A 25,001-nucleotide genomic window follows, 5' to 3' on the forward strand; every position below is an offset into this window, starting at 1 on the left:
GATCTTGAATAAATCCCTTAAGCTTGTATCTTCAGTGGGAAAAAGTCAGAGTTGGACTGGGTGATAAAAGGTTTGTTTAGTCCAGCTTTGAGCCAGTTTTTAAAGTTTGTTTCAGAATACAGCAACTTCAGAACACTTCCTTCTAATAAATGGTCAGTCTGCACCAAAACCCCCTCACTTCACTAACAAGATTCAACTAATGGAAAAAGACTAAGTAGGGTCTTACGTGTGTGTAGCTTAACAACTGGGATGGGGAAGAATAATCTTATACACCGGGTTTACTCCCCCCACCTCACATTTTTTACTTGTATTACTTTACTCAAGGGTGATCCTCATTTTTATAGAAGGGGAAACAGGTACACAGAGGTTAAGTCCATGGAAAATGGCAGAGTCCAAACTGCAGCCAAGCCTGACAACAATCACAGTAGGCTTCTCCACTAAAATTCCTCCTCCATCTGTCATGATACTTGGGCACAGAAAGGGAGCTTTCATTGTATCCTTAAGATTAACTGCTCTGGTTTCAAAATGCTTTCAGAGAGGTCGTTTCAAAAAATTCCCCTCCTGGTTGCCTTAAAGAAGAGGTAAGGAAAAAAATCAAAATAAGCCATATACACAAATCTCAACACACATAAGCTGAATAATTTACATTAGGAAGGGCCAAATTGAATTTTGATAATAAAAATGAAGACATAATATTTTCCTCAAGAAAATAAGCACATGGAAGAAGAAACATTTCTTAAAAAAAAAAAAAGTTTATTTTAAAAAGCCAGCCTCTTAAGGTTTTATATCTATACTTTCACACTGTCAATTACAATATTTTAAAATGCATTGAATATAATTTATTGAATGTCTATCATTATCCTCCTGCCACCATTTAAAAGATATTAGGTGAAAAAACATTTACAGTTTTCAGTCTGGTCCATCCTCCTTCCTATCCTTATACTAAACCCATTTCTCTACTTTTCAGATAAGTGAAAAGGGTCACAAAATCTTTAGGTTTGTGTAAAGAGTAAGAATGTATCCAATAATTCTAAGCAAAACATAACTTTCTTTAAGGCCTTATAAGAAGAAAAGGAGTTACTTATTGAAGCAAACATAGCAACTTCTCTCCCAATCTTATCCTTATTGGTTTGTGTGGGCCAAATCTCTATGGGTCTCTTTAACTAGCAAACATTAAAAAAAAAAAACCAAAAAACTGAACACACAAAGACTATCTCACACACAGTGCTAAGCTAGATGTGGATATAAATGGAACCACTATGAATCAAAGAGGGAAAATTCCAGGAAAAACAACAACAAAAGATTCCAAGTCTCACAGTTTAACTGAAGTTTTGGAAAAACCTAAGCTGAATTCAGTTGCTGTTTGAAATATCTGTCTATGTTTAATTTACTGAGGAGGCACAAATACACAGTTTTGTGTATTTTAATACTAATTTTTCCAGTGGGGGGGGAAATACTATGTGATCTCAAAAGGGGCGGTGATCTATGACCACTCAAAATTTATCTTTGGAAAGGGGAGCAAAAATAGTAATTTAATGAAGTCAACTCTCAAGCACTTGGCTTCTAATAAGCAAACCAAGAAAAGATACTGGAGGTGTACTGATGAGTACAGTGCATCTAGAACAGCCAAGATGTTTGCAAAGTTTTATGCCTTAAATTTCCTAAATATATATCTAGCAGGCACATATGCCAAGCAACTATTGATGCTAGGAAAATATTTTAGTCAGGATTTTATAAAAACCCCAACTTTCAAATCTTCTAGTGACAATGTCTGACACTATTATTTCAAATAACAATGAAGCAAGATTAATTTTAAATTTGCCTCAAACTAGTTATTTTTCCTTGTAACAGAACACTTAAAATGGAAGAATTAAGCAGAATGGTTTTAAAAGTTAAGGCTCCCTAAAGACTAAAACTTAAGGCACATATTATTATCACACTATCACAGCACATTATCATGACACTGTTAAAAGCAAAGATTTAAACAAACAAACACACAAACCGACTTCCTTCTCTCATTCTTTTCAACCACTTCCTTCCCAAAGGCTATGACATTTTTAGCCCAGGCTACTGGTAAGGAGTGAAACAAAAATTCCATCAATGAACCCCTGGTATGATTCCTACAGAAATGTCCAGTATTTGCATTGAGCACCACTGGTAGATCACAGGCCAATAGATCATTTGGGGTCATGAGCTGCTCCATTTACCCATCAGCCCCAGAGGTTCAAACTGGACTCTCCTCCTCCTTGGGGCCTCCTTCTATGCCTTTAGGCTCCAGAGATTCTGCTGCATCGGTAACTTCTTTTGGCTTCTCAGCAACATCTATACTGGTCTCCTCCTCTTTACTTTCCTTTTTCTGCTGCTGCTCAGCTTTCTGTTCTTTTGCAAGAAGTCGGTAATTGATGCCCATGCCGATGAAAAGATAGATGCCTGCGACAATAAGGATTACACCACATGCCCAGTATGTGTATTTATAGTCTCCATATATGTCATTGAGACGACCTAAAGATGTCAAAAAGAGAAAAAAAAAAATTATGTGGGTAGACAGTTATGCCCATTCCCAAATAAAGCTTAAGAATCCATTCAAAGAGCCCATAAATGACTAATTAGTCTAAAAAGAAACTGCTCATAATTATCTGATCTTTTACTTATAATGTCACACTGATTTTGGATGGCCCTGCACAGTCTGTTAACTTTAGGAACTTGAAAATAATTAAATCTTGGCAAATTTGAATTGGGAAAGTCCTAGAGATCACCTAGAGTCAATTTTCTCAATATTCAATGGAAAAATTTGTTGCTCAAAAGAGGTTTAGTAGTCTTGCCCAAGGCCATAGAGCTAATTCCAGTCTCCCAGGCCAATGTACTTTCTCTGACATCAGCATTTCCCAAAGGGCGTTCCTGTGAACACTCATCCTCTGCTAAAACATTAACTAACAGCAACACCTTTCCACCATTCTAAATGCTTAATCCTCACAACAGGAAGGTTCTATCATCATCCCCATTGTATAACAGAAAAACTGAAGTACAGAAAACTTCAGTAACTCGTCCAAGGTCACAAAGCTTGTAAATGAAACAGGTTGGCTTTCAACCCACCAAGTCTGGCTCTGAGGCCTGCACCATAACTTCTGTGCTACAAGGTTACTCCCTAGTGTTTGCAAAGTCAAGTAAATTTGGAAATGACACATAGTCTTTTCTATTAAAGGTTTTATTAGGCCTGATAGTAAAGAAACTTATTTACTTTGGCGTTTCCAAACTTTTTTCGGCCATGAATTCCTTGTTATAGTAAAATTTATTAGCATCTCAAACTAGTATTTATTAAACTATGGAAAACCCTACACATATAAAGGACATAATAACCAATTCAAATATAATTCCATATGGTTTTCCAACATAGGGCATCACGCACTCAGCAATACTTATTGATTCTCTAAATATACACACGGCCCTGGGTCTGCTAGGCCCTGAGTTAAGGGTGAGCAAAGGAGGTAACATCCACAGCTCAGTGGAGAAGAAAAATGTTAATCCAATAACTACACAGACTGTGACAAGTGCTACAATGAGGGTTTGAAGGCAGAAAATAGGGGGTTTAGACCAGCAATTAGGGTCAGGAAGCCTTTTCTTAAAGTGTAACCTTAGCCAAGACTTATAGGATAGGAGTTATCAAGGAGAAGGGAGATGGGAAAAGGCTCCGGGCAGAGAACAGCCAGTGAAAAGGCAGGTGATAGGAGGAAGCACAGGGTGTGAGAGGAGAAGCACAGAGCAAACTGAGTGGTGGGAAATGAGGCTGGAGACACAGGTGGGCCAGGCCACGCAGGACCTAGTAGGCCACAGCAGGGAATCTGATCTTCACCCTAAGAACATGGGAAGCAACTGGAGTGTTCTAAGAGACGAAGAACAGCTGGAGTGGATATGGGTTAAATTAGAAGGCTACTGATAGAAGATAGGAGATTTGGATGAGTGGCAGTTGTGATGCAGAGAAAACGGGCAGATTAGAAAGAGATTTAGGAAGCAAAAACGGACAGGATTTGGAATCTCCTGGGTATATATAGGGAGGAGAGAGGGTGGACAGGTCAGTAGTGGATCTTCTGTTATGTATCCTTCCTTACTTTATAGTGCATAATCTCAAAAGCATGAGTCACATCCAGAAGTCCAAATTATAGTTGCATTCTGTATTAATAATAATTTTAAAATGTAAACCATTTAGCATTCTTAAGAGAATAATACATCAGGTTTTATTGTCATTTACTAGCTGTGTGATCTTGGGCAAGTTATTTAACTTTTAGAAGACTCTATTTCTTTCTTTATAAAGTGGGAACAATAATAGTCCTACATCACAGACTTGTTATATATGACAGAATACAGAAAAAGATTAGGACAGTCCCTGGTATACTGTGAGCCCTCACCTGGTACCTATTGTTATTATTTTAAATATTACTGCTGAGATAAATTCCACAATTAAAAAGAAATCACCAACAGTATGTTAAAGGTGGTTATGCATTTTTCTACAATAAACATGTTAGGTTTTTTATCAGGAAAAATTATTATACATACTTAAGTGTGTAATAGTTTTTTATTCCTCTTTCAGCTTGATGATTCACTTTAATTCAGTTCTATTAAGTATTTGAGAAATTACGCTGTACCAAGCATTGTGCCAGCACTGAGGGTACAGAAGCGAAGAAAGACTATCAAGCAGCTCGCTGATTTCTGCTTTCTGTCACCTTCCTAATCTTCTCTGCCTGTTTTATGTTAATAGAACCACAGAAATAGGGAGACATACTATACCTAAAAGTGGTGGCCCCAGCAGGACAGGACAGCATTCCACAATGGTCACCAATCCCACAGCACTGGAGAACCTCTGGGGTCCAACAAGGTCCATCAGCGTTTCAAACAATACTGAGCTGAGCCACCCAAATGCAAATCCGAAGAATCCCGCATAGACACAGAATCCTATATAGCTAGAGGACAAAGGTGCTGCCAGATGACAAACTCCATTTGCAATAATAGAAGCAGCAAAAAAATACTGAACTCGAGGTCTTATCCACTTTGTGTTGGCTACAAGTCCCATAGAAGGTCTGGCTACCATGTCAACAAAAGCCAGAATGGAAAGAAGGAAGGCAGACTTCTCACTAGAGTAATGCTGACTCTTGCCATAATTACTAAGAAAGACCAAAGGTGTAAATAGTCCAAAAAACATGAGCACATTTCCAGACAGGTAGAGCAAAAAGCCTCTGTGCTTGAACAGGGATAAGTCCAGGAATTTATTAAGTGTTTGGAAGATTGATCTTTTCTCTTCTTTTGGATTTCCTCCAATGAGATCTGTATTTGCATCACTTGCCCCCTTTTTTGCATCAGATTTTCCAGCTTCCTGAAGGGATTCTTTAGACTTATGTTTCCCTGCAGTGGTTGGCTTGGGCCCTATTGGTCTCATCAGAGCTCCAGCCACACAGCAGTTTAATAGTAAGCCTCCAAGAATTAGGAAGCTTCCTCTCCAGCCATAGATACCGAAGAAAGCCTGATTGAGGGGGGCCAGGGTAGAGAGGAACACAGGGCTGCCTGCCATGGCCAGTCCATTTGCCAACGGTCGCCTCTTGTAGAAATACTTGCCAATCATGGTTAAAGCTGGATTCAAGTTGAAGGCAAGCCCAAGACCTGGGGAGAGGGGGTGAAAAAAGAATCACATACTCCAATAAATGTCAGAAACATATTTGGCATTACTTAACCAGACAAAGAAATTAAGAGGTATATAATTCAAAAAGATATAAATAAATGGAAAGATAGTCTGTGCTCATGGATTAGAAGAATTAACATTGTCAAAATGTCCTTATTACCTAAAGCAACCTGCATGTTCAGTGCAATCCCTATCAAAATCCCAAGGACATTTTTCACAGAAATAGAACGAAAAATTCTAAAATTTACATGGAACTACAGAAGACCCAATGTTCATAACAGCATTATTTACAGTTGCCAAGATATGGAAGCAACCTAAGTGTCCACCAACAGAAGAATGAATAAAGAAGATGTGGATATATATAATATATACATAATATAATAATATATATAATATATAATAATAATATAATATATAATATAATATATATGATTTTCCCCCAATGGAATACTACTCAGCCATAAAAAAGGAATAAAAATTTGCCATTGGGAACAACATGGATGGACTTGGAGGGTATTATGCTAAGTGAAATAAGATAAGTTAAAGAGAGAGAGTAATGCAAATACTGTATGTTACCAATTATATGTGGAATCTAAAAAATAAAACAAACTAGCAAATATAACAGAAAAGAAACAGACTCATAGAGAACAAATTGGTGGTTAACAGTGGAGAGAGGGAAGGGGTGAGGGGTAAGATTGTGGTAGGTAATTAGGAGGTACAAAGTATTATATATAAAATAAGCTACAAGGATCTACTGTACCACACAGAGAATATAGACAATATTTTATAATAACTATAAATGGAATATAACCTTTAAAAATTGTGAATCACTGTGCTATACGCCTGAAATATTGTAAACCAACTATACCTCAATAAACAATAAAATGAAAAATAAACTTAAAAAAAAGATATAAATAATGGAAAGTATGACATAATATTGTATAGCAGTTTAAAGTGTGAGCGCTAAAGCCAGGCTATGTGGACTAGCCAAGAGTAATTTGACAAGAAAAAGAAAGAAAAGGCATCCAAATTGGAAAGGAAGTAAAACTGTCACTGTTTGTAGACTGCCATGATTTTATGTATAGAAAACCCTGAAGACTCCACCAAGAAATTATTAGAAATAATAAACAAATACAATAAAATTGCAGCATACAAAAGTAGTATAAATCAAAATCTGTTGCATTTCTATATGCTAACAACGAGCTATCAGAAATTAACAATCCCATTTATAATCCTAAGAAAAAGAATAAAATATCTAGGAATAAATTTAACCAAGGAGGTTAAAGACTTGCACCCTGAAAACCATAAAACACTGTTCAAAGAAATTGAAGACACAAATCAATGGAAAGATATCTCATGCTCATGGATTGGAAGAATCAACATTGTCAAAAATGTCCTTATTACCTAAAGCAATCTACAGGTTCAACGCAATCCCTATCAAAATCCCAAGGACATTATTCATAGAAATAGAACAAAAAAATTCTAAAATTTATATGGAACCACAAAAGACCCCAAATAGCCAAAGCAATCCTGAGAAAAGCAAACAAAGCTGGAGGTAGCACATTCACTGATTTCAAACTATACTACAAAGCCATAGTAATCAAAACAGCATTGTAGGGCTTCCCTGGTGGTGCAGTGGTTGAGAATCCACCTGCCGATGCAGGGGATACGGGTTCGTGCCCAGATCCGGGAAGATCCCACATGCTGCGGAGCGGCTGGGCCCGTGAGCCATGGCCGCTGAGCCTGCGGGTCCGGAGCCTGTGCTCCACAACGGGAGAGGCCACAACAGTGAGAGGCCCACATAACGCAAAAAAAAAAACAACAAAAAAACAGCATTGTAGTGGCAGAGAAATAGATACATATTTCTATGGAACAGAATTGAGAGCCCAGAAATAAACCCATGCATACATGGACAATTAATTTACAGCAGAGGAACAAAGAACATATAGTAAGGAAGGATAGTCTCCTCAGTAAATGGTGTTGGGAAAACCAGACAGCCAATGCTAAAAAAAACCCAAAAAACAAAAAACCTAGACCACTATCTCACACCAAACACAAAAATTAATTCAAAATGGATTAAAGACTTGAATATAAGATCTGAAACCATAAAATTCCTAGAAGAAAATGCAGGCATTATGGTCTTAGCAATATATTTCTAGATATGTCTCCTCCTCAGGCAAAGAAAACCAAAGCAAAAATAAACAAATGGGATTACATCAAATTGCTTCTGCATAGCAAAGGAAGTGGATCAATAAAATGAAAAGAGAACCTACTGAATGGGAGAAGTTATTTGCAAATGCTATATCTGATAAGCGGTAATGTCCAAAATATATAAAGAACTCATACAATTCAACAACAACAAAAAACCCCAGTTATAAAATGGGCAGAGTTGGGACTTCCCTGTCAGTCCAGTGGTTAAGACTCAACACTTCCACTGCAGGGGGCATGGGTTCGATCCCTGGTTAGGGATCTAAGATCCCGCATGCTGTGAGGAGTGGCCAAAACAAAAAAAAAAAGGCAGAGCAGTTGAACAGACATTTTTCTAAAGAAGACATACAGATGGCCAACAGGCACATGAAAAGATATTCAACATCACTAATTATTAGGGAAATGCAAATCAAAACCACAATGAGATCACCTCATACCTGTCAGAATGGCTATTACCAAAAACAAGAAATGACAACTGTTGGCGAGGATGTGGAGAAAAGGGAACACTCATACACTCTTGGTGGGAATAAACTGGTATAGCCATTGTGGAACACAGTATGGAGATTCCTAAAAAAATTAAGACTTGAACTACCATATGATCCAGTTATCCCGCTTCTGTGTATTTATCCAAAGAATACAAAAGAACACTAATTTGAAAAGATAACGGCACCCACCCATGTTCATCACAGCATTATTTACAATAGCCAAGATATGGAAACAACCTAAGTGCCCATCAACGATCGTTGATGTGTATATATATATATATATATATATATATATATATAATATATATATATATATATATATATATATATACATACCCCCCTCACACACACACATAATGAAATACTACTCAGCCATAAGAGATGAAATGTTGCTGTTTCTGACAACGTGGATGGAGCTTGAGGGCATTATGCCAAGTAAAATAAGTCAGATGGAGAAAGACAAATACCATAATGATTTCATTCATATGTGGAATACAAAACCAACAAACAAAAAAAAAGTAAATGAACAAACGAAACCAAACAGTTATGTAGATATAGAGAACAGAGTAGTGGTCACCAGAGGAAAAGGGGCAGAGGGCGAAATGAGTAAGGGGATCAACTGTGTGGTGAAAAAATAAATAAACAAATAAAACCAGACTATGTAGGTTCAAATCTCTTCATCATCACTTATTGGCTGTGTAATGTCAGACACGTATGTAAAATACATATGTAAAATGGGCGCATAGCACTGCTGTGACTAAAAGAACTTAGTGCCCGGCATGTAGTAAGCACTCAATAAATGTTAGTAGTTATTTTTATAATTGTTATTTATATTATTTGAAGGTGATTAACTGTCAAATCTGGCAAGTCACGTGAAGGATCAATATAAGCAAAGAAGGTAATTAAGGAGACGGTTATCAAATAGAGTTTTAAAAACAGTTTTTAAAATAGAATATGCAATACAAAATTATTCCTTTTACAACAGCACCAAAAACTTTAAAGTGTGCAATTTATAATGGCTAGATTGTATAACTTTCCTGAAGGGCCAGAGAATTAAAACCAACACACAAAGTTTTTGTATAATTAAACACAACATTGCCAAGATGTCAATACTCCCCAAATGAAAGCGCCAACTTGATGTGATTCCAATGACAATATCAGTGCATTTCATTTTGGAGATGAGGTAAAATGATTCTAAAACATACTAGAGAACACATGGGAGTCACCAGAAAATTTTGGGTGATGCAGGATGGGACTAAACAGAACAGATATTTTAAATGGACTTTAAAAAGCTACAATCAATAGAATAGCGTGACTCTGACTCAGGAATAGGTAAACACTGAACGAAGAAAGTGGACAGAAAGTCCAGGAATATACCTAAAATATATATAAACATTTAATGTATGATAAAAGTAATATTTTAAATTATTGCAACAAGAATTATTCAATAAATGGTGCTAGTATAAGTAAATATTCAAATAACTTGGAGATGCTCTTCCCTGGCCCCTGCTTGCTCCCTACCATTTATGTCTAAGCTATTCACAGAGACTTAAACCAGTAAACCAGACTAGGTCACTCCCCTATTGCAAACCTGCTATTGGCTTTCTGTCCATAACCTTTACCCTGACCTTACCTCCCTGATCTCATACAAGACCATTCTCACCTGTGCTAACAAGCATGCTCGTGATTTAGGACCTATGTTCCCCTAGATTTTTACAAAGCTAGTTCCCTGCTGTTACTCTATTAAGGTCATCTCTTCAGCAAGGTCTTTGTATAGAATTTATCATTCCCTGATTTTTCTTATTTATTTGTGAGTAGCAGTGTCTGCCTCCTCCCATGAAAGAGCACGACTTTGCTGGACTTGTTGCCCTATGCCCACAGCATGTAGACAGTGCCCGACATACATATGGTTGTTGTTCATGATATGCTCTTAAGTGACAAAAACTGGTTACAAAATACTTTATGTAACCGTATCCCTTTTTGTTCTGAAAAAAGTTATGTTTGTGTATAGAAAAAAGTTGGGAAGGATATATATACATCAAAATGTTAGTAGTCAAAGTCTCGACTGTGAAGTTATACATAATCTTTATTTATCATACTCATCAGCAGTTCATTATCTTAATTTGGCTATTAAAATAAGGGGAAAGGACTTCCCTGGTGGCACAGGGGTTAAGAATCCGCCTGCCAACAGAGGGGACGTGGGTTCGAGCCCTGCCTGGTCTGGGAAGATCCCACATGCCACGGAGCAACTAAGCGGGTGCGCCACAGCTACTGAGCCTGCGCTCTAGAGCCCGCGAGCCACAATTACTGAAGCCTGTGCACCTAGAGCCCGTGCTCTGCAACAAGAGAAGCCACCACAATGAGAAGCCCGCGCACAGCAACAGAGACTAGCCGCCGCTCGCCACTACCACAGAAATCCTGCGCGCAGCAATAAAGACCTAACACAGCCATAAACAAACAAACAAACAAATAAATAAAAATTTTTAAAAAGAGAGAGCGAGACAGAGATAGTAACCAATGACCACCCTTGCAACGACTGCTGGACACATTTTATCTACAAATCACTGACTATTCTTAGGACAAGGGATACAATCATTTCTTTCCATTCATTTATTCAACACTGTACACCTACTGTATGACAGCAATTTCTTTTAAAACTTGATTTTCTATTGCTCTTAAATTAACAGGTTGTCAAAATGATAATTTCTATAAGGAGGGACTCTCACTCAAAAGATCTGAAAGACCAATGCAGGTGAATACCAAATAGCCAGCAATATATTAATGCTTGAAAATGAATCAACTCACCTCCAATGACTCCGACACACAAGTAAAGTTCCTGCACAGTGTTACAGAAGGAAGCTGCGATCAAGCCACAGCCTGACAAGCAGCCGCCAACAATCATGATTGGACGACTGCCATATTTATTCACCAGGATACTGCTGATAGGACCTAAGAGATAATCAAAAATTTAGTGGTACACAAGGCATTGATGGCACTAAACGACAAGTCCTTCCAAATAAGCAGATACAACAAAAGGCAATGGTAAGAATATTTTTATCTATAATTATTTCATAATCATAGGTATGTGTGCTGGAAAATAAAGATGCTAGAAGAATCATTAATTGTGTATCTTCTCTATCTTGAAATCTTGGATGGAATTTTACTAAAATATAAAAGACTCTAGTCTTTCCTTAATCTTTCTCTTATAAGGCATAATAGGCTGAAAGCCTTGGTAACAGACGTTCATAGGCTTCTTGATTTATCTAGGATATGATCAACACATATTTAGTAAGTTTGCTCTATGTTAATTTTTGGGATAGGCAGACTGATGAGAGATTTTAAGAGTGTTCTTTACACATCATTGTAAGTGTAGTTTGTGTCATATTTTTTAAAAAGAAGAAAAAACAAAGGCAAAATACATACTTTTTTCCCCAAGTTCAGTAGTTTTGCAATTAGGACATCTAAATTTAAAACAAAACAAAACAAAACTATTCCCATTTACACCTAGATATCTCAGGTATTGAATTGAATGGAATGTCTTCTAGGGTTAACCGGGTTCTGTGCCTATACTGCTGTTTTGTGACAGCAAAACTATGAAAAAATGTTTGTAGAAGATTAAGTCAGATAATGGTCAAAACATTCTCAGGTTTAACAACATAAACCAGATTAAATTTCCTAAGCTAAAGAGATGCATACCAAAAAATTAGTTTTTCTTTAACGTGAGAGAAGAAACCAAACAAAAGTGTAGTGTTATAAGGCTCACAAATAAAAAGATTTTATGCGTTTCATGTATCAGTTTTCAAATACAAAAAAATCAAATGGCCTCTCTTACTTGCTACAAATATGTATAAACTGTAATTCCCCTTTTCCAAAATTTTAAGTCTTAATTATGAGTCTTATCTAAAGCAAACAATGTTTTAAGAGCTGTAACACAACCCCTAGACTAACAATATTTGCTGATTACAAACGAATGACATTTGACATTCTCTGAATTTCATTTATTTATAATACTTATGTCCCTACTTCATGGCTCTGGACTTTGGAGATGACAACTTCGTTTACATGACACCATAACATGTCTGCCTTGTTAAGGCAGATGACTGCAAATAAGAAAGGGTCACTGCAATGCATCAGTAGGGAAGGGGACACAAGAAGAACTAATATTTGAACTTGCAGCTAGTGAGAACCGAGTTTTGAATCCAGCCCATTTTCTCCCCATTACACATGTATTTTTGGAACTATAGTTCCAAAGCTATAAAGCAGAAGACATACAAATCAAGTTTCTCTTCTATTAACACAGTAAATTCTGACTTTATTCTGTTTATTCTATGCTTAGCTCCCTAAAAGATAGTAAGTCTATTTTTAAAAACAGACACAGAATGCACATATTCAGAATATACTACTGATCATATGTTGACATATTTTATTTCTATAAACACTATGAAAAATTCTGCATTACTCATATTCTAGTGCTACTATATTCAGAGTTTGCAGTATGGTGCACTATGATTAAAAGGACAGGCTCTGGGCTTCCCTGGTGGCGCAGTGGTTGAGAGTCCGCCTGCCGATGCAGGGGACATGGGTTCGTGCCCCGGTCTGGGAGGATCCCACATGCCGCGGAGCGGCTGGGCCTGTGAGCCATGGCCACTGAGCCTGTGCATCCGGAGCCTGTGCTACGCGGCGGGAGAGGCCACAACAGTGAGAGGGCCGCGTACCGCGAAAGAAAGAAAGAAAGATAAAGAAAGAAAGAAAAGGACAGGCTCTGGCCCCAAGGAACCCAATTTCAAATTATGGTATGTATATTCAAACTGTGGTATGTATATATGTATACATACATATAATAAACATGCAAGAAGGAATGAAAGCTTTTGATATCCTAGTATTTTGGAGGACCAATTCTCTCTAAGGGGCTGGGTCAAGAAATGGCTGCGGGAGAGACTTCAGGCTCAACCAAGGATGTGTATAAACAAGTTCTCATTGAACTTCTAAGTCATTTCATGAAAATATTAGGCCACAGCTGCTTTGGAAATAATTTGAATTTACAGCTTGTGTATGATGAAAGAATTAAATACTGAAAGAATATTCATGAAATATGTCCATATAAATTAGGCACTAAACAGATTTTTGTATAGTCAGAATTACAAAGATAAAAAAATACTGTCACACTGTTGACTCTGTGAAGTAGAAGTTAATGCTGTAAAGTCTACAGTATTTTAAGTTCTAAACTAGGAATGTTATGATGACATTACTGTGGAACTGAAAATATGTGAATTTATACTTTCATTTTTTAAAATTAATTTTTATTGGAGAATAGTTGCTTTACAATACTGTACAGCAAAATGAATCAGCTCTACGTATACATATATCCCCTTTTTTGGATTTCCTTCCCATTTAGGTCATCACAGAGCACCGAGTAGAGTGAGTTCCCTGTGCCATACAGTAGGTTCTCATTAGTTATCTATTTTATACATAGTTTCAATAGTGTATATGTGTCAATCCCAATCTCCCAATTCCTCCCCCCCACTACTTTTCTTTGGTTGAGAGTCCGCCTGCCGATGCAGGGAACACGGGTTCGTGCCCCGGTCCGGGAAGATCCCACATGCCGCGGAGCGGCTAAGGCCGGTGAGCCATGGCCGCTGAGCCTGCGCGTCCAGAGCCTGTGCTCCGCAACGGGAGAGGCCACAACAGTGAGAGGCCCGCAATCGCAAAAAAAAAAAAAAAAAGGAAAAACTCAAACAAAAACCAAGAGTAAGTAACTAAGATCTTCTCCTTTAAAAATATACTTTAACAAATATCAGTATGTATCTGTGAACCAAAGCACATGGAGGAAGGGAGGGAGGGAGGGAGGGAGGAAAACTGAACCCTAAACCACTCACAACTCAAAACATATTAGTGTTGAGGGTGTGGCCGAAATGTACAAGTTAAAGAATTAAGGCAGTTTTAAATATAATTCTTATGGGGTCATACCACCTAGGAGCCAAACAAAACAAAATAACCCATTTAGTAAAAATTATGCCACAAGGCTCTTGATATGCAATTTATCTTTCAGAGTTATTTCAGGAAGAATGGCCCCAATTAACTATCATTAAAAATAGAGAGGGATACAGTTTGTAGGCCTATTATAACACAAATTCAGAGAAACGTGCTAGTTATCTCTGGGTGAGGACAAAGAAGGAACTGTTTTCCCAAAAGAAAGTGTCATGTGCAATTAGCACAACTGACATCACTTACTTCTGATGCAAGCGGCTCTCAAGCTCTTGCTCTTAGAATTGCAACATGTGAACCTCTTGTTTGTAATCAGCTTAAAGGTACACTGAGAACCTGGAGTACCTCTGGATAATATTTACGCCAATTTCTTCAAGCCATCTGTCAAAACCTGATTAGAAATCCCAGCAGATCAAGTTCAGAGCCTCCAAAATTATTGGTTCTCAGAAGCTATAAAATGTCCAAAATCCCTTTTGATTTCTCTGGGCTCATGAAAAAAAAGTAAGCACTATAATTTAGCACTTATGTTCTTTTAAAAAGCACTTAATTTTGCAATAGACAAAACAGGCATACGTTCAAAATTTAAAAGGCACAAAAAACTTACCCGTTTTTCTGTGCAATGAGATTAAGTACTGAACTAATTTATGGACTTCAAATACTTATTCCTGTTTCAAGAGATTACATTATTGTCTCAAGAGGATTACAAACTTCCCAAGGGCAGGGATCAAGATCAGTGTTCTCTATCACTCACACCTAGCCTAGTGAGGACTATGTGCATACGGCTTAATAAATATTGGTTGAATCTGCCACCAGATTAGAAGCCTAAGCTAAGGTATTACAGTTGAAATGCAGAATCTTTATACTGGGCTTTTAAAGAGCTCATGTGAAAATAATCTGAGGCACTAAATTATGATTTAAAAAGTGAAAGCTTGGCTAAATAAGCAACATGAAACCCCGTCAATCCCAAAAAATAAATACACTTAACTTTCGAATCTCTGCTAACTAAGCAACTACATATTTTATTATTATGGGAGGTTTTGACTTTTACATGTTAAATTGTGTTTTGATGTTCCAAGGCAAACAAACAAACAAACAAACCCACAGTATTTTAAATGATATTAAGGTAAGCAACTTACTCTCCACATTTCCTTCACAACATGTCAAAGAAAACAGAAAGGGAAAAAATGATAAAACAAGTTTAAGATGAAGCTGAAATGCTTTAGGACTAATTACATCACAAGGAACAAAACAAGGAGGATTTTATCCAGGTCTTTAATTCTAACACTATGAAAAGATTTTACCTAAGACTTTGAACTGTGCTATTCAGGTTAGCCCGATTTACTTTAATTCTCCCAACATCAATTTTTTAAAATCTTTATTTACATTTATACCTCAACAGTCTAGCAGAGAGCAATAAGAAAAATAAGTTGTACACATGTTATTTTTCTGAGAGTTAAAAAAAATTTTTTTTCCCTCTGAGAGCTTTTTTAAGTTCAATGATACGGAATTGGAACAAATTCTCACAATTTCTTATTTCTGTTTCGGAATACTATAGTGCAACAAACAAAGCAAGAGTTGTCATTGTTAACAAGAATAAAAATGTGACTCTAAACATAAAGCTCTGAGAAATACCATTTCAAAACACCTCACCAAATAAAACATTTTTTTTAAAGTTACCTAAAACAGAGCATCTGGTTGCTTAATGAAAATTAAAACAGCAGGCCTTAGTGGGTACTTACCTCCACCATACATGACAGCCAACATGATGGAAGATATCCATGACACTTCACTGGTGGTGGCATTGAATATACCTTCAATTTCTTTGAAGAACACAGTAATAGATTTGGGAAACGCATAGGAGAAGCCAATGGAAATGAAAGCTCCAACTACCACTGCCCATCCCCAGCCTCCATCTGGGGGGATGTATCCAACTGGACCTCCAACTGGCGGTGGCATTTTAAGTGTAGATAAATCCCAAAATGCAGTTCAAATCCAAATATCTAAACGATACAAAATTTAAATAAAATGTCAGCAGTAAAACACTCCCACCTAGCATTCCCAACAACAAAGCACCCTTTACACCTAGCTCTCAAGTAACTGAACTATTTTTCAACGTTACTTGGCCAATATACATTATCTTCTAAGGACATTATCAGAAAAAGAGACTTTAGAGCCATGATATTGTCCACATTTTTTAGGAGCTTAAAGGAAAACAGCTCCTCACCATTTAAGAAACCATAACTGAAACAAATCCTTTTCAATAAATGTAGCCTTTGTATTTCAAATAAGCCTTCTTGTCTTAGCAGTTAATACAATTCCTCAAATTACTAATAACTAAATAAGTAAATAAATGTCTTATTTGACTATCTGCTTGCAAAATTCACATAACACATACCCTACAAAAGTTTCAAGTTTTAATACAGGCTTTATTAGTTTTTCCCTTTTCCCATGTATTCTACAATACTGACTTTCTCTTACTAATATGCTGACTTAAAAGTAATAGGAAGGAGGTACCTGACTCACTAGATATGTAGCAATTTGCAAAATAAAAGATAATTCTGAACACATAAGAATTTCATTTAATGACCTGGAAAATTATTTCAGAAAAGTTTCCTTTTATCTAACTTCCTTGGTTAAACTCCTAAACAACGCAACTAATCAATACAGTTAAACTCACAAGTTGAACTATAATGTCAAAAGATGGTAGTCTCAAATCAAAGATTATCCCGTTTTCTTGAAGCCACCTAGTACTAATGAATAGCAAGGTTAGAAAATGAAACTTCCTGTTAGATTATGAATAGGGAGAAGATGGGAATGTTTGTTTGATAGTAGGCTTACCTATTTTGTCATGAAGGTCTCCTTTAATTTATTTAAAGCCAACTTCCACCCTATACTATAACTCATCCTACAACAGTATGTTAGCATGTCCATTTCAAATTATCTCCACTCAGACTGTATTATACAATAAATAAATACAGGTCACAGATGACAAACTCACTCTTGGCTACAGCATTCTTTAGTCTAAAACACAAATCCTAATTTCATAGTGTAGGAGTCATCTCCTAAATACTGTTCCTTCCAATCCATCTGAACACTTCAAATATGATTTAAGACAATGGACATTGTAGGGGTGGGAAGAAGACAGTCCCAAAGGGAAGTTTCCCTAAAGGCAAGGATATAAGTTTCATCACTTCTACTCAACATTGTACTAAAGGTTCTAGTCAGTTTGTACAGGCAAGAAAAAGAAATAAAAGGCATAAAGACTAGAAAGGAAGAAGTAAAGCTGTCTTCATTCACAGAAGACATAATTGTCTATGTAGGTAATTCTAAAGAATATACAAAAAAAAGGTACTAGAACTAAAAATGTTTTTTTTTTTTTTTTTTTTTCTTTTTGCGGTATGCGGGCCTCTCACTGTTGTGGCCTCTCCCGCTGCGGAGCACAGGCTCCGGATGCGCAGGCCCAGCGGCCATGGCTCACGGGCCCAGCCGCTCCGCGGCATATGGGATCCTCCCAGACCCGGGCACGAACCCGTATCCCCTGCATCGGCAGGCGGACTCTTAACCACTGCGCCACCAGGGAGGCCCTAGAACTAAAAATGAACTTAACTAGATCTCAGGATACAAGACCAATAAATAGAAATCAACTCTATAAGCCAGCAAAGAACAATCAGAATTTGAAATTAAAAAAGAAAACTGAACAAAACATTTACAACAGGACCAAAAAACTGAACAGGGATAAATCTGATATGTAAGATGTGTACACTGAAAACTACAAAATATTACTGAGAAATTAAACAACTAAATAGATAACCCACCCCTATGATTTGAAAAAAAAATTTAGGCAAAGATTTCTGAAGGCACATGGCACCATGTTAATTAAAAAGTTTCTAAATTGGGGTTTCCCTGGTGGCGCAGTGGTTAAGAATCCACCTGCCAATGTAGGGGACACGGGCTCGAGCCCTGGTCCTGGAAGATCCCGCATGCCGCAGAGCAACTAAGCCCGTGCACCACAACTACTGAGCCTGCGCTCTAGAGCGTGTGCACCACAACTACTGAAGCCTGCGTGCCTAGAACCCGTGCTCCGCAATGAGAGAAGCCACCGCACTGCGTTGAAAAGTAGCCCCCGCTCGCCGCAACTAGAGAAAGCCTGCGTGCAGCAACAAAGACCCAACACAGCCACACACAAAAAAAAAGTTTATAAATTGAATTTCAAGCTACAGATTGGGAGAAAATATATACAAATCATATATCCAAGAAAAGACATGTCCAGAATATGAAAAGAACTTTTATGGCTTAACAGCAAAAAGACAAACAACACAATTAAAAAATGTGCAAAAGATTTGAAAAGATACTTTACCTAAGAAGTACATGAAAAAATGCTAAAAATTGTTATTCGTTTGTGAAATATAAATTAAAATCCTAATAGAGATACTAATATATCTCTATTAGAATGACCAAATTTCAGACTGATAATACCAAGACTTGGTAAGGATATGAAGCAAACGGAACTCCTATATTGCTGGTGGTAAATCAAAATGATACAGCCAAGTTGGAAAACATTTTGGCAGCTCTTTATGAAGTTAAATATACATTTAACATGTGACCCGGTCATTTCTAGGTATTATCCAAGAGAAATGAAAATATAGATCTTCACAAAGACGTATATAAGAATTCTCTAGTAGCTTTATTCATAATGGTCCAAACTGAAAACCCAAATGTCCATAAACAAATGAATGGATAAACAAATCATGGTATAGCCATACAATGGAACATTACTCAGCAATAAAAAGGAACCAACTACCAACACATCCAAGAACATGGATAAATCACAAATGCATTATGTTAAGTGAAAAAAAGCTAGACATGAGCCTACATTAAGTTCTAGGAAAGGCAAAATTATAGTACTAGAAAACAGATCGGAGGTTGGGGAGAGGAGGCTGACTGCAAAAGGGTTTCAAGAGAACTTGATTTTGGTCATGGAAATGCTCTATTATTATGGTTGTGGCAGTAATTATTTATCGAATTGTACATCTTGTACATCTTAAATTGGCACATTTTATTGTATATGAATCATACCTCAATACAGCTGATCAAAACAAAAAATATAATCAAGGACAGTGGCAAGGAGGATAAACTCTGGTGGCACAGGGAGATAATACAGAAGGAAAAGAAGATGGCAGGCAAATTCCTCTGTCTTGCCTATCTGGATGGTTAAAAGAAAGAATAGGAAAAGGAAGAGGACAAAGAAGAGGAATTATTCTCTCCTGAGAATTCACAACTGCAGGCCTGTGTGAGCTTATGCTTGGCACGGGAACATCTGTGGGAAACCTCCATTGTTCTTCCAGAGATATATTATGTTTGATTTTGCTAGCAAAGATTTCCCACAGACAAAGCTCTGCCAAGTATAAGCTGACAATCTAAATTTTCAAAACACGCCAAGAGTCAATTAACCATGAGTGAAGTAAAACCAATCCAACGCAGCCAGAACTATAGACATTGGATATGAATACTTAAAATGATTAAAAGCATGAAATAAGGCATTAAATGAAAACACACACACACAAAATACTATAAAAAGACTAGTTAATGTGAAACAGAACTTCTAGAAATGAAAAGTATATTCAACAAAATTAATAGGTTAACCAGCAGACTGAACATAGCTGGGCAGAAACACAATGAACTGGAGGATGGATTTGAAGAAAATAAAATTCAGGGAGACCTTTATTCTGAAGCTAGGAGAAAGGTTTAGAAACATGGAGTTTAGAATGGGAGGATCTGGCAAACATCTAATGGGACTTTGGAAGAAGAGAACAGAGAAAGTAGGGAAGAGACAATTTTCAAGAGTTAATGGCTAAGTATATTCCAGACTTGATGAATAATATGAACCTACAGTTTAAGGAAATCTAACAAGCCAGAGAAAAATCTTAAAAAAAACACTATGAGAAAACACAGATTATAAAACTAACAGATAATCACACCAATAAAACAGAATTCCCATCAATTTTGAAAAACTCTCAGCCATCATATATTCAAATACTGATTCTTCACCATTCCCTCTTTCCACTCCTCTGAGACTCCAACTGGATGTGGGTTGTCCAGATGGAATAAGGTCCTGCCTCTTCCAATATTTCTGCTTAACTCCTGTCATGAGACTCTTTCTCTCTGGGACTATGTATTCTGGAATGTTCCCTCCTTTGGGCGCCCCAGAGATTTTTACAGCCTGTGGCAGTGAACCACAGTTAAGAACTGGGATAAATGAGAGCTATACTTTCCTTGTGTAGTGGATCAAAGGGCTTTTGGATAAAGCAAATTAGAAAAGGAGAAGCAGAAGACCTCAGGCCTCTATGCTCAGGAGAGATGATTTTTAGTTAAGGGTATCTGAATCTGAGAACCTGGAGAATAATTCCATTAAAAATATAACCCAGTTAAAAGAGTAAAGACCTCATCCTAGGGCATTTCACTTACCTATGATTCAGGTGGGACAAAAATATTTACATGTTGAAGCTTCCTTAAATTTCTACTGGAATGAATATAAATAAAAGCTTTTTAATAGCTCAGTTCTGCTGAAAGAAACAGTCTGGATGCTAAAATTATGTTAAACAGAATGGCTCCGGGCATTAATGTTGAGTTTTTCCTTCATCTAATTATGAAAAAAGAGAAAAGCACTTGAAAGTTTTCAAAGAACCACTAAAAAGATTACTTTGCCTCAGAATGTTTGCACACACGGAGAGAGACACCCACACACAGACGGTAGAGCTGCTTAACACATCAAGCTCTGACTCCAACGGCTAATACGTGCTGGACGTGATTAAACTTTGAGCTTCGCTGCCAGCTATGATTTGTCCCAGTTAGTTACAGCAGTTACAATTTTTAGTCTCTAAGACTTGCCTTATCAAGATAATAATACCTTATTCCATAGTATAAAACTTAAGATTTAAAACTTCAAGAAGCTTTAAAAAGATTCATTAGGAAATAAAAAGTATAAGAAACAAGAATATCCAAATTTCAAAAGAACACTCCAAAACACCAGACGTGGATTCAACGCAGTTCTGCCACCATCCAACAAATGGCTGTCCTTCCTAACTTAAAAATTCTGATGGTACCTAATAGAAAGTGTGCAATATCATTATCTAAACACACTATTTTCTTTTAAACTGACCAAATCTCAGCTATAAACAAAAGGGTTCATTCAGAAAGTAAATTATGTGAGCAGGCCCCCTGGCACAGTATTCAGAGCCCCACTAAGAAGGAATACTCAAGTCCAGAGGCTAAAGAGATTAAAGTTTAATATTTTAAACCTTACGATGTGCACAGTAGCCTTCCTATTAGCTTAGCTATTATTTTATGACTCTCTAGTGTTTGCCTGAAAGCGACAGGAAGATTTTTTTTAAAAGTGATAGGGTATATATGTCAATGCTACTCTCTTAGTCCCAGCTTCCCCCTCCCACCCTGTGTCCTCAAGTCCATTCTCTACGTCTGTGTCTTTATTCCTGTCCTGCCACTAGGTTCATCAGTACCGTTTTTTTAGATTCCATATATGTGCGTTAGCACATGGTATTTGTTTTTCTCTTTCTGACTTACTTCACTCTGTATGACAGACTCTAAGTCCATCCACCTCATTACAAATAAGTTAATTTCGTTCCTTTTTATGGCTGAGTAATATTCCATTGTATATATGTGCCACATCTTTATCCATCTGTCAATGGACACTTAGGTTGCTTGTCCTGTCTATTGTAAATAGTGCTGCAATGAACATTGTGGTACATGTATCTTTTTTTTTTTTTTTTTTTTGCGGTACGCGGGCCTCTCACTGTTGTGGCTTCTCCCGTTGCGGAGCACAGGCTCCAGACGCACAGGCTCAGCGGCCATGGCTCACGGGCCCAGCCGCTCCGCGGCATGTGGGATCCTCCCGGACCGGGGCATGAACTCGCGTCCCCTGCATCGGCAGGCGGACTCCCAACCACTGCGCCACCAGGGAAGCCCTAGTTTTTTAAGGAAGCTTCATTCTGTTCTCCATAGTGGCTGTATCAATTTGCATTCCCACCAACAGTGCAGGAGGGTTCCCTTTTCTCCACACCCTCTCCAGCATTTATTGTTTCTAGATTTTTTGATGATGGCCATTCTGACCAGTGTGAGATGATACCTCATTGTAGTTTTGATTTGCATTTCTCTAATGATTAGTGATGTTGAGCATCTTTTCATATGTCTGTTGGCAATCTGTTTGTCTACTTTGGAGAAATGTCTGTTTAGGTCTTCCGCCAATTTTTGGATTGGGTTGTTTGGTTTTTTGATATTGGGCTGCATGAGCTGCTTGTATATTTTGGAGATTAATCCTTTGTCAGTTGCTTTGTTCGCAAATATTTTCTCACATTCTGAGGGTTGTCTTTTTAATGGTTTCCTTTGCTGTGCAAAAGCTTTTAAGTTTCATTAGTTCCCATTTGTTTATTTTTTATTTTATTTCCATTACTCTAGGAGGTGGGTCAGAAAGGATCTTGTGGTGACTTATGTCATAGTGTTGTGCCTATGTTTTCCTCTAAGAGTATTATAGTGTCTGGCCTTACATTTATATCTTTAATCCATTTTGAGTTTATTTCTGTGTATGGTGTTAGGGAGTGTTCTAATTTCATTCTTTTACATGTAGCTGTCCAGTTTTCCCAGCACCACTTGTTGAAGAGGCTATCTTTTCTCCATTGTATATTCTTGCCTTTGTCACTACCAAATGTAAAACAGATAGCTAGTGGGAAGCTGCTGCACAGCACAGGGAGATCAGCTTGGTGCTTTGTGACCTAGAGGGCGGGGACAGGGAGGGTGGGAGGGAGGCTCAAGGGGGAGGGGATATGGGGATATATTGTATACATATAGCTAATTCACTTTGTTGTACAGCAGAAACTAACACAACATTGTAAAGCAATTATACTCCAATAAAGATATTTTTAAAAAAAGAATTAAAGGAGGTACAGTGCCTGTCAAAAAAAAAAGTGATAGGGTAAAGAACAATGGGAAACAATAAATAACCCTAACTTTTCTTAACAATGATGGTGGTGACGTGGTGACAAGAACCACCTTCTAGATTTTCTGATTTCTCTCCTTTTCTCATAAGTCTCAGGAATTGTGCAAATAAACATCTGGAAAACCAAAGTTGAGCTCCCTACCCTTCATGTTCTGCCTCTACTCCAGAATAGTTAGAAAAGCCCCTGGAAATAGTATTCATTATGTTCTCTACACCTTTCCCCATCAACATTTAAAACAAAGCCACTGTCATTTCCTAAAATGACAATGGCCAGTACGTTAACTTAAAAGAAGCAGAAAGCATCTAAAATCAATTATCTGAAAAGAATTTGTTACTAAGTGTAGACCAGTTTTAGGTTTCAAATTCACATTGAGGGACTTCCCTGGTGGCCCAGTGGTTAGGAATCCACCTGCCAACGCAGGGGACACAGGTTCGAGCCTTGGTCTGGGAATATCCCACATGCCCCGGAGCAACTAAACCCGTGAGCCACAACTACTGAGCCTGTGCTCTAGAGCTCACGTGCCACAACTACTGAGCCCGTGAGCCAAAATTACTGAAGCCCACACACCTAGAGCCCATGCTCTGTAACAGAGAAGCCACCCGCAGTGAGAAGCCTGCGCACCACAACGAAGAGTAGTCCCCAGTCGCCGCAACTAGAGGAAGCCCAAGCCCAGCAACAAAGACCCAATGCAGCCAAAAATAAATAAATAAAATTTTTAAAAACCTCACATGAACACATTCAAATCCAGAAAGGCTGATTTACTGAAGCTATTGGTGCTGAAGTAGCTAATTTACTGCTCTTTATAACTGGCCTTAGTCCAGCTTCATGGCTTTCAGAACCACTTGCCCCAAGGTAAATCACATGATTCAAGGTCTAGGAAAACTCCTTCTTTTGCCTTCTTTTCCATTTTGAAATTGAATAAAATGAAGAAAACAAAAAACAAATTTTAAAAAACCCCACAAACAAGCAGAAGGTACTAATGAAAATGAGACACGAGGGAAGGTGACAGGGCACAACCTTTTTTTTTTTTTTTTTGCTTTAAGATCTAAGTTTCCTGACCAAGGATCAAACCTGGGTACTGGCAGTGAAAGCCCGAGTCCTAACCACTGGACCACCAGAGAATTCCCAGGGCACAACTTTTAAAAGAATGTCATAGCCATTCAGGACAAAAACTGATTAGGCCCAAGATGGCGGAAGATTCAACTTCCAGTGGACCTGGAGCATCATTATACGCTCACTGTAATACATTAAGCACATGCTACATGACACACCCACAGGCACTATGACAGTTCCGAGGCCGACCATAAAAGGCCAAAAAATGGGCAGTGGCCCAATTCCTGGAAATCCCTGCCCCTTCCTACCCAAATAATTGGAATAATCCTCCCACTGGTTAGCCTATGACATTACCCAGCCCATAAAAACTAACAACCCCATAACCCAGGGCTGCTCTCACCTTCTGAGATGGTCCACACTCTGTGGAGTGTGTTGTAGAGTGCGTATCTCCCAGGGCTGCTCTTGCCTTTTGAGATGGACCACATTCTGTCTATGGAATATGTGTCTCCCAGGGCTTCTCACATTCTGAGATGGCCCACACCCTGTCTACGGGAGTGTGTACCTCCTTAAATAAACCTGCTTTCCCACTTA

The 25,001-nt window shown here is 37.8% G+C and overlaps 1 protein-coding gene across 1 annotated transcript in view; it reads right to left on the reverse strand.

The window, feature by feature from the left end:
• Window positions 1-757: 757 nt before the first annotated feature.
• SLC16A1 (solute carrier family 16 member 1) overlaps window positions 758-25,001 on the reverse strand; it is a 34,911-nt gene continuing 10,667 nt past the window's right edge. Inside the window, exons 2-5 of the mRNA XM_060090282.1 lie at window positions 16,086-16,346; window positions 11,167-11,310; window positions 4,783-5,649; window positions 758-2,502 (exon numbers count right to left, since the gene is read on the reverse strand). Coding sequence (XP_059946265.1) covers window positions 2,225-2,502; window positions 4,783-5,649; window positions 11,167-11,310; window positions 16,086-16,302 — 1,506 coding nt within the window. The 5' untranslated portion in view covers window positions 16,303-16,346 and the 3' untranslated portion in view covers window positions 758-2,224. The remainder of the gene's footprint in view (window positions 2,503-4,782; window positions 5,650-11,166; window positions 11,311-16,085; window positions 16,347-25,001) is intronic.

Source organism: Mesoplodon densirostris, chromosome 2 (genome assembly GCF_025265405.1).
Source record: "Mesoplodon densirostris isolate mMesDen1 chromosome 2, mMesDen1 primary haplotype, whole genome shotgun sequence".
In the NCBI taxonomy this organism is placed as follows: Eukaryota; Metazoa; Chordata; class Mammalia; order Artiodactyla; family Ziphiidae; genus Mesoplodon; species Mesoplodon densirostris.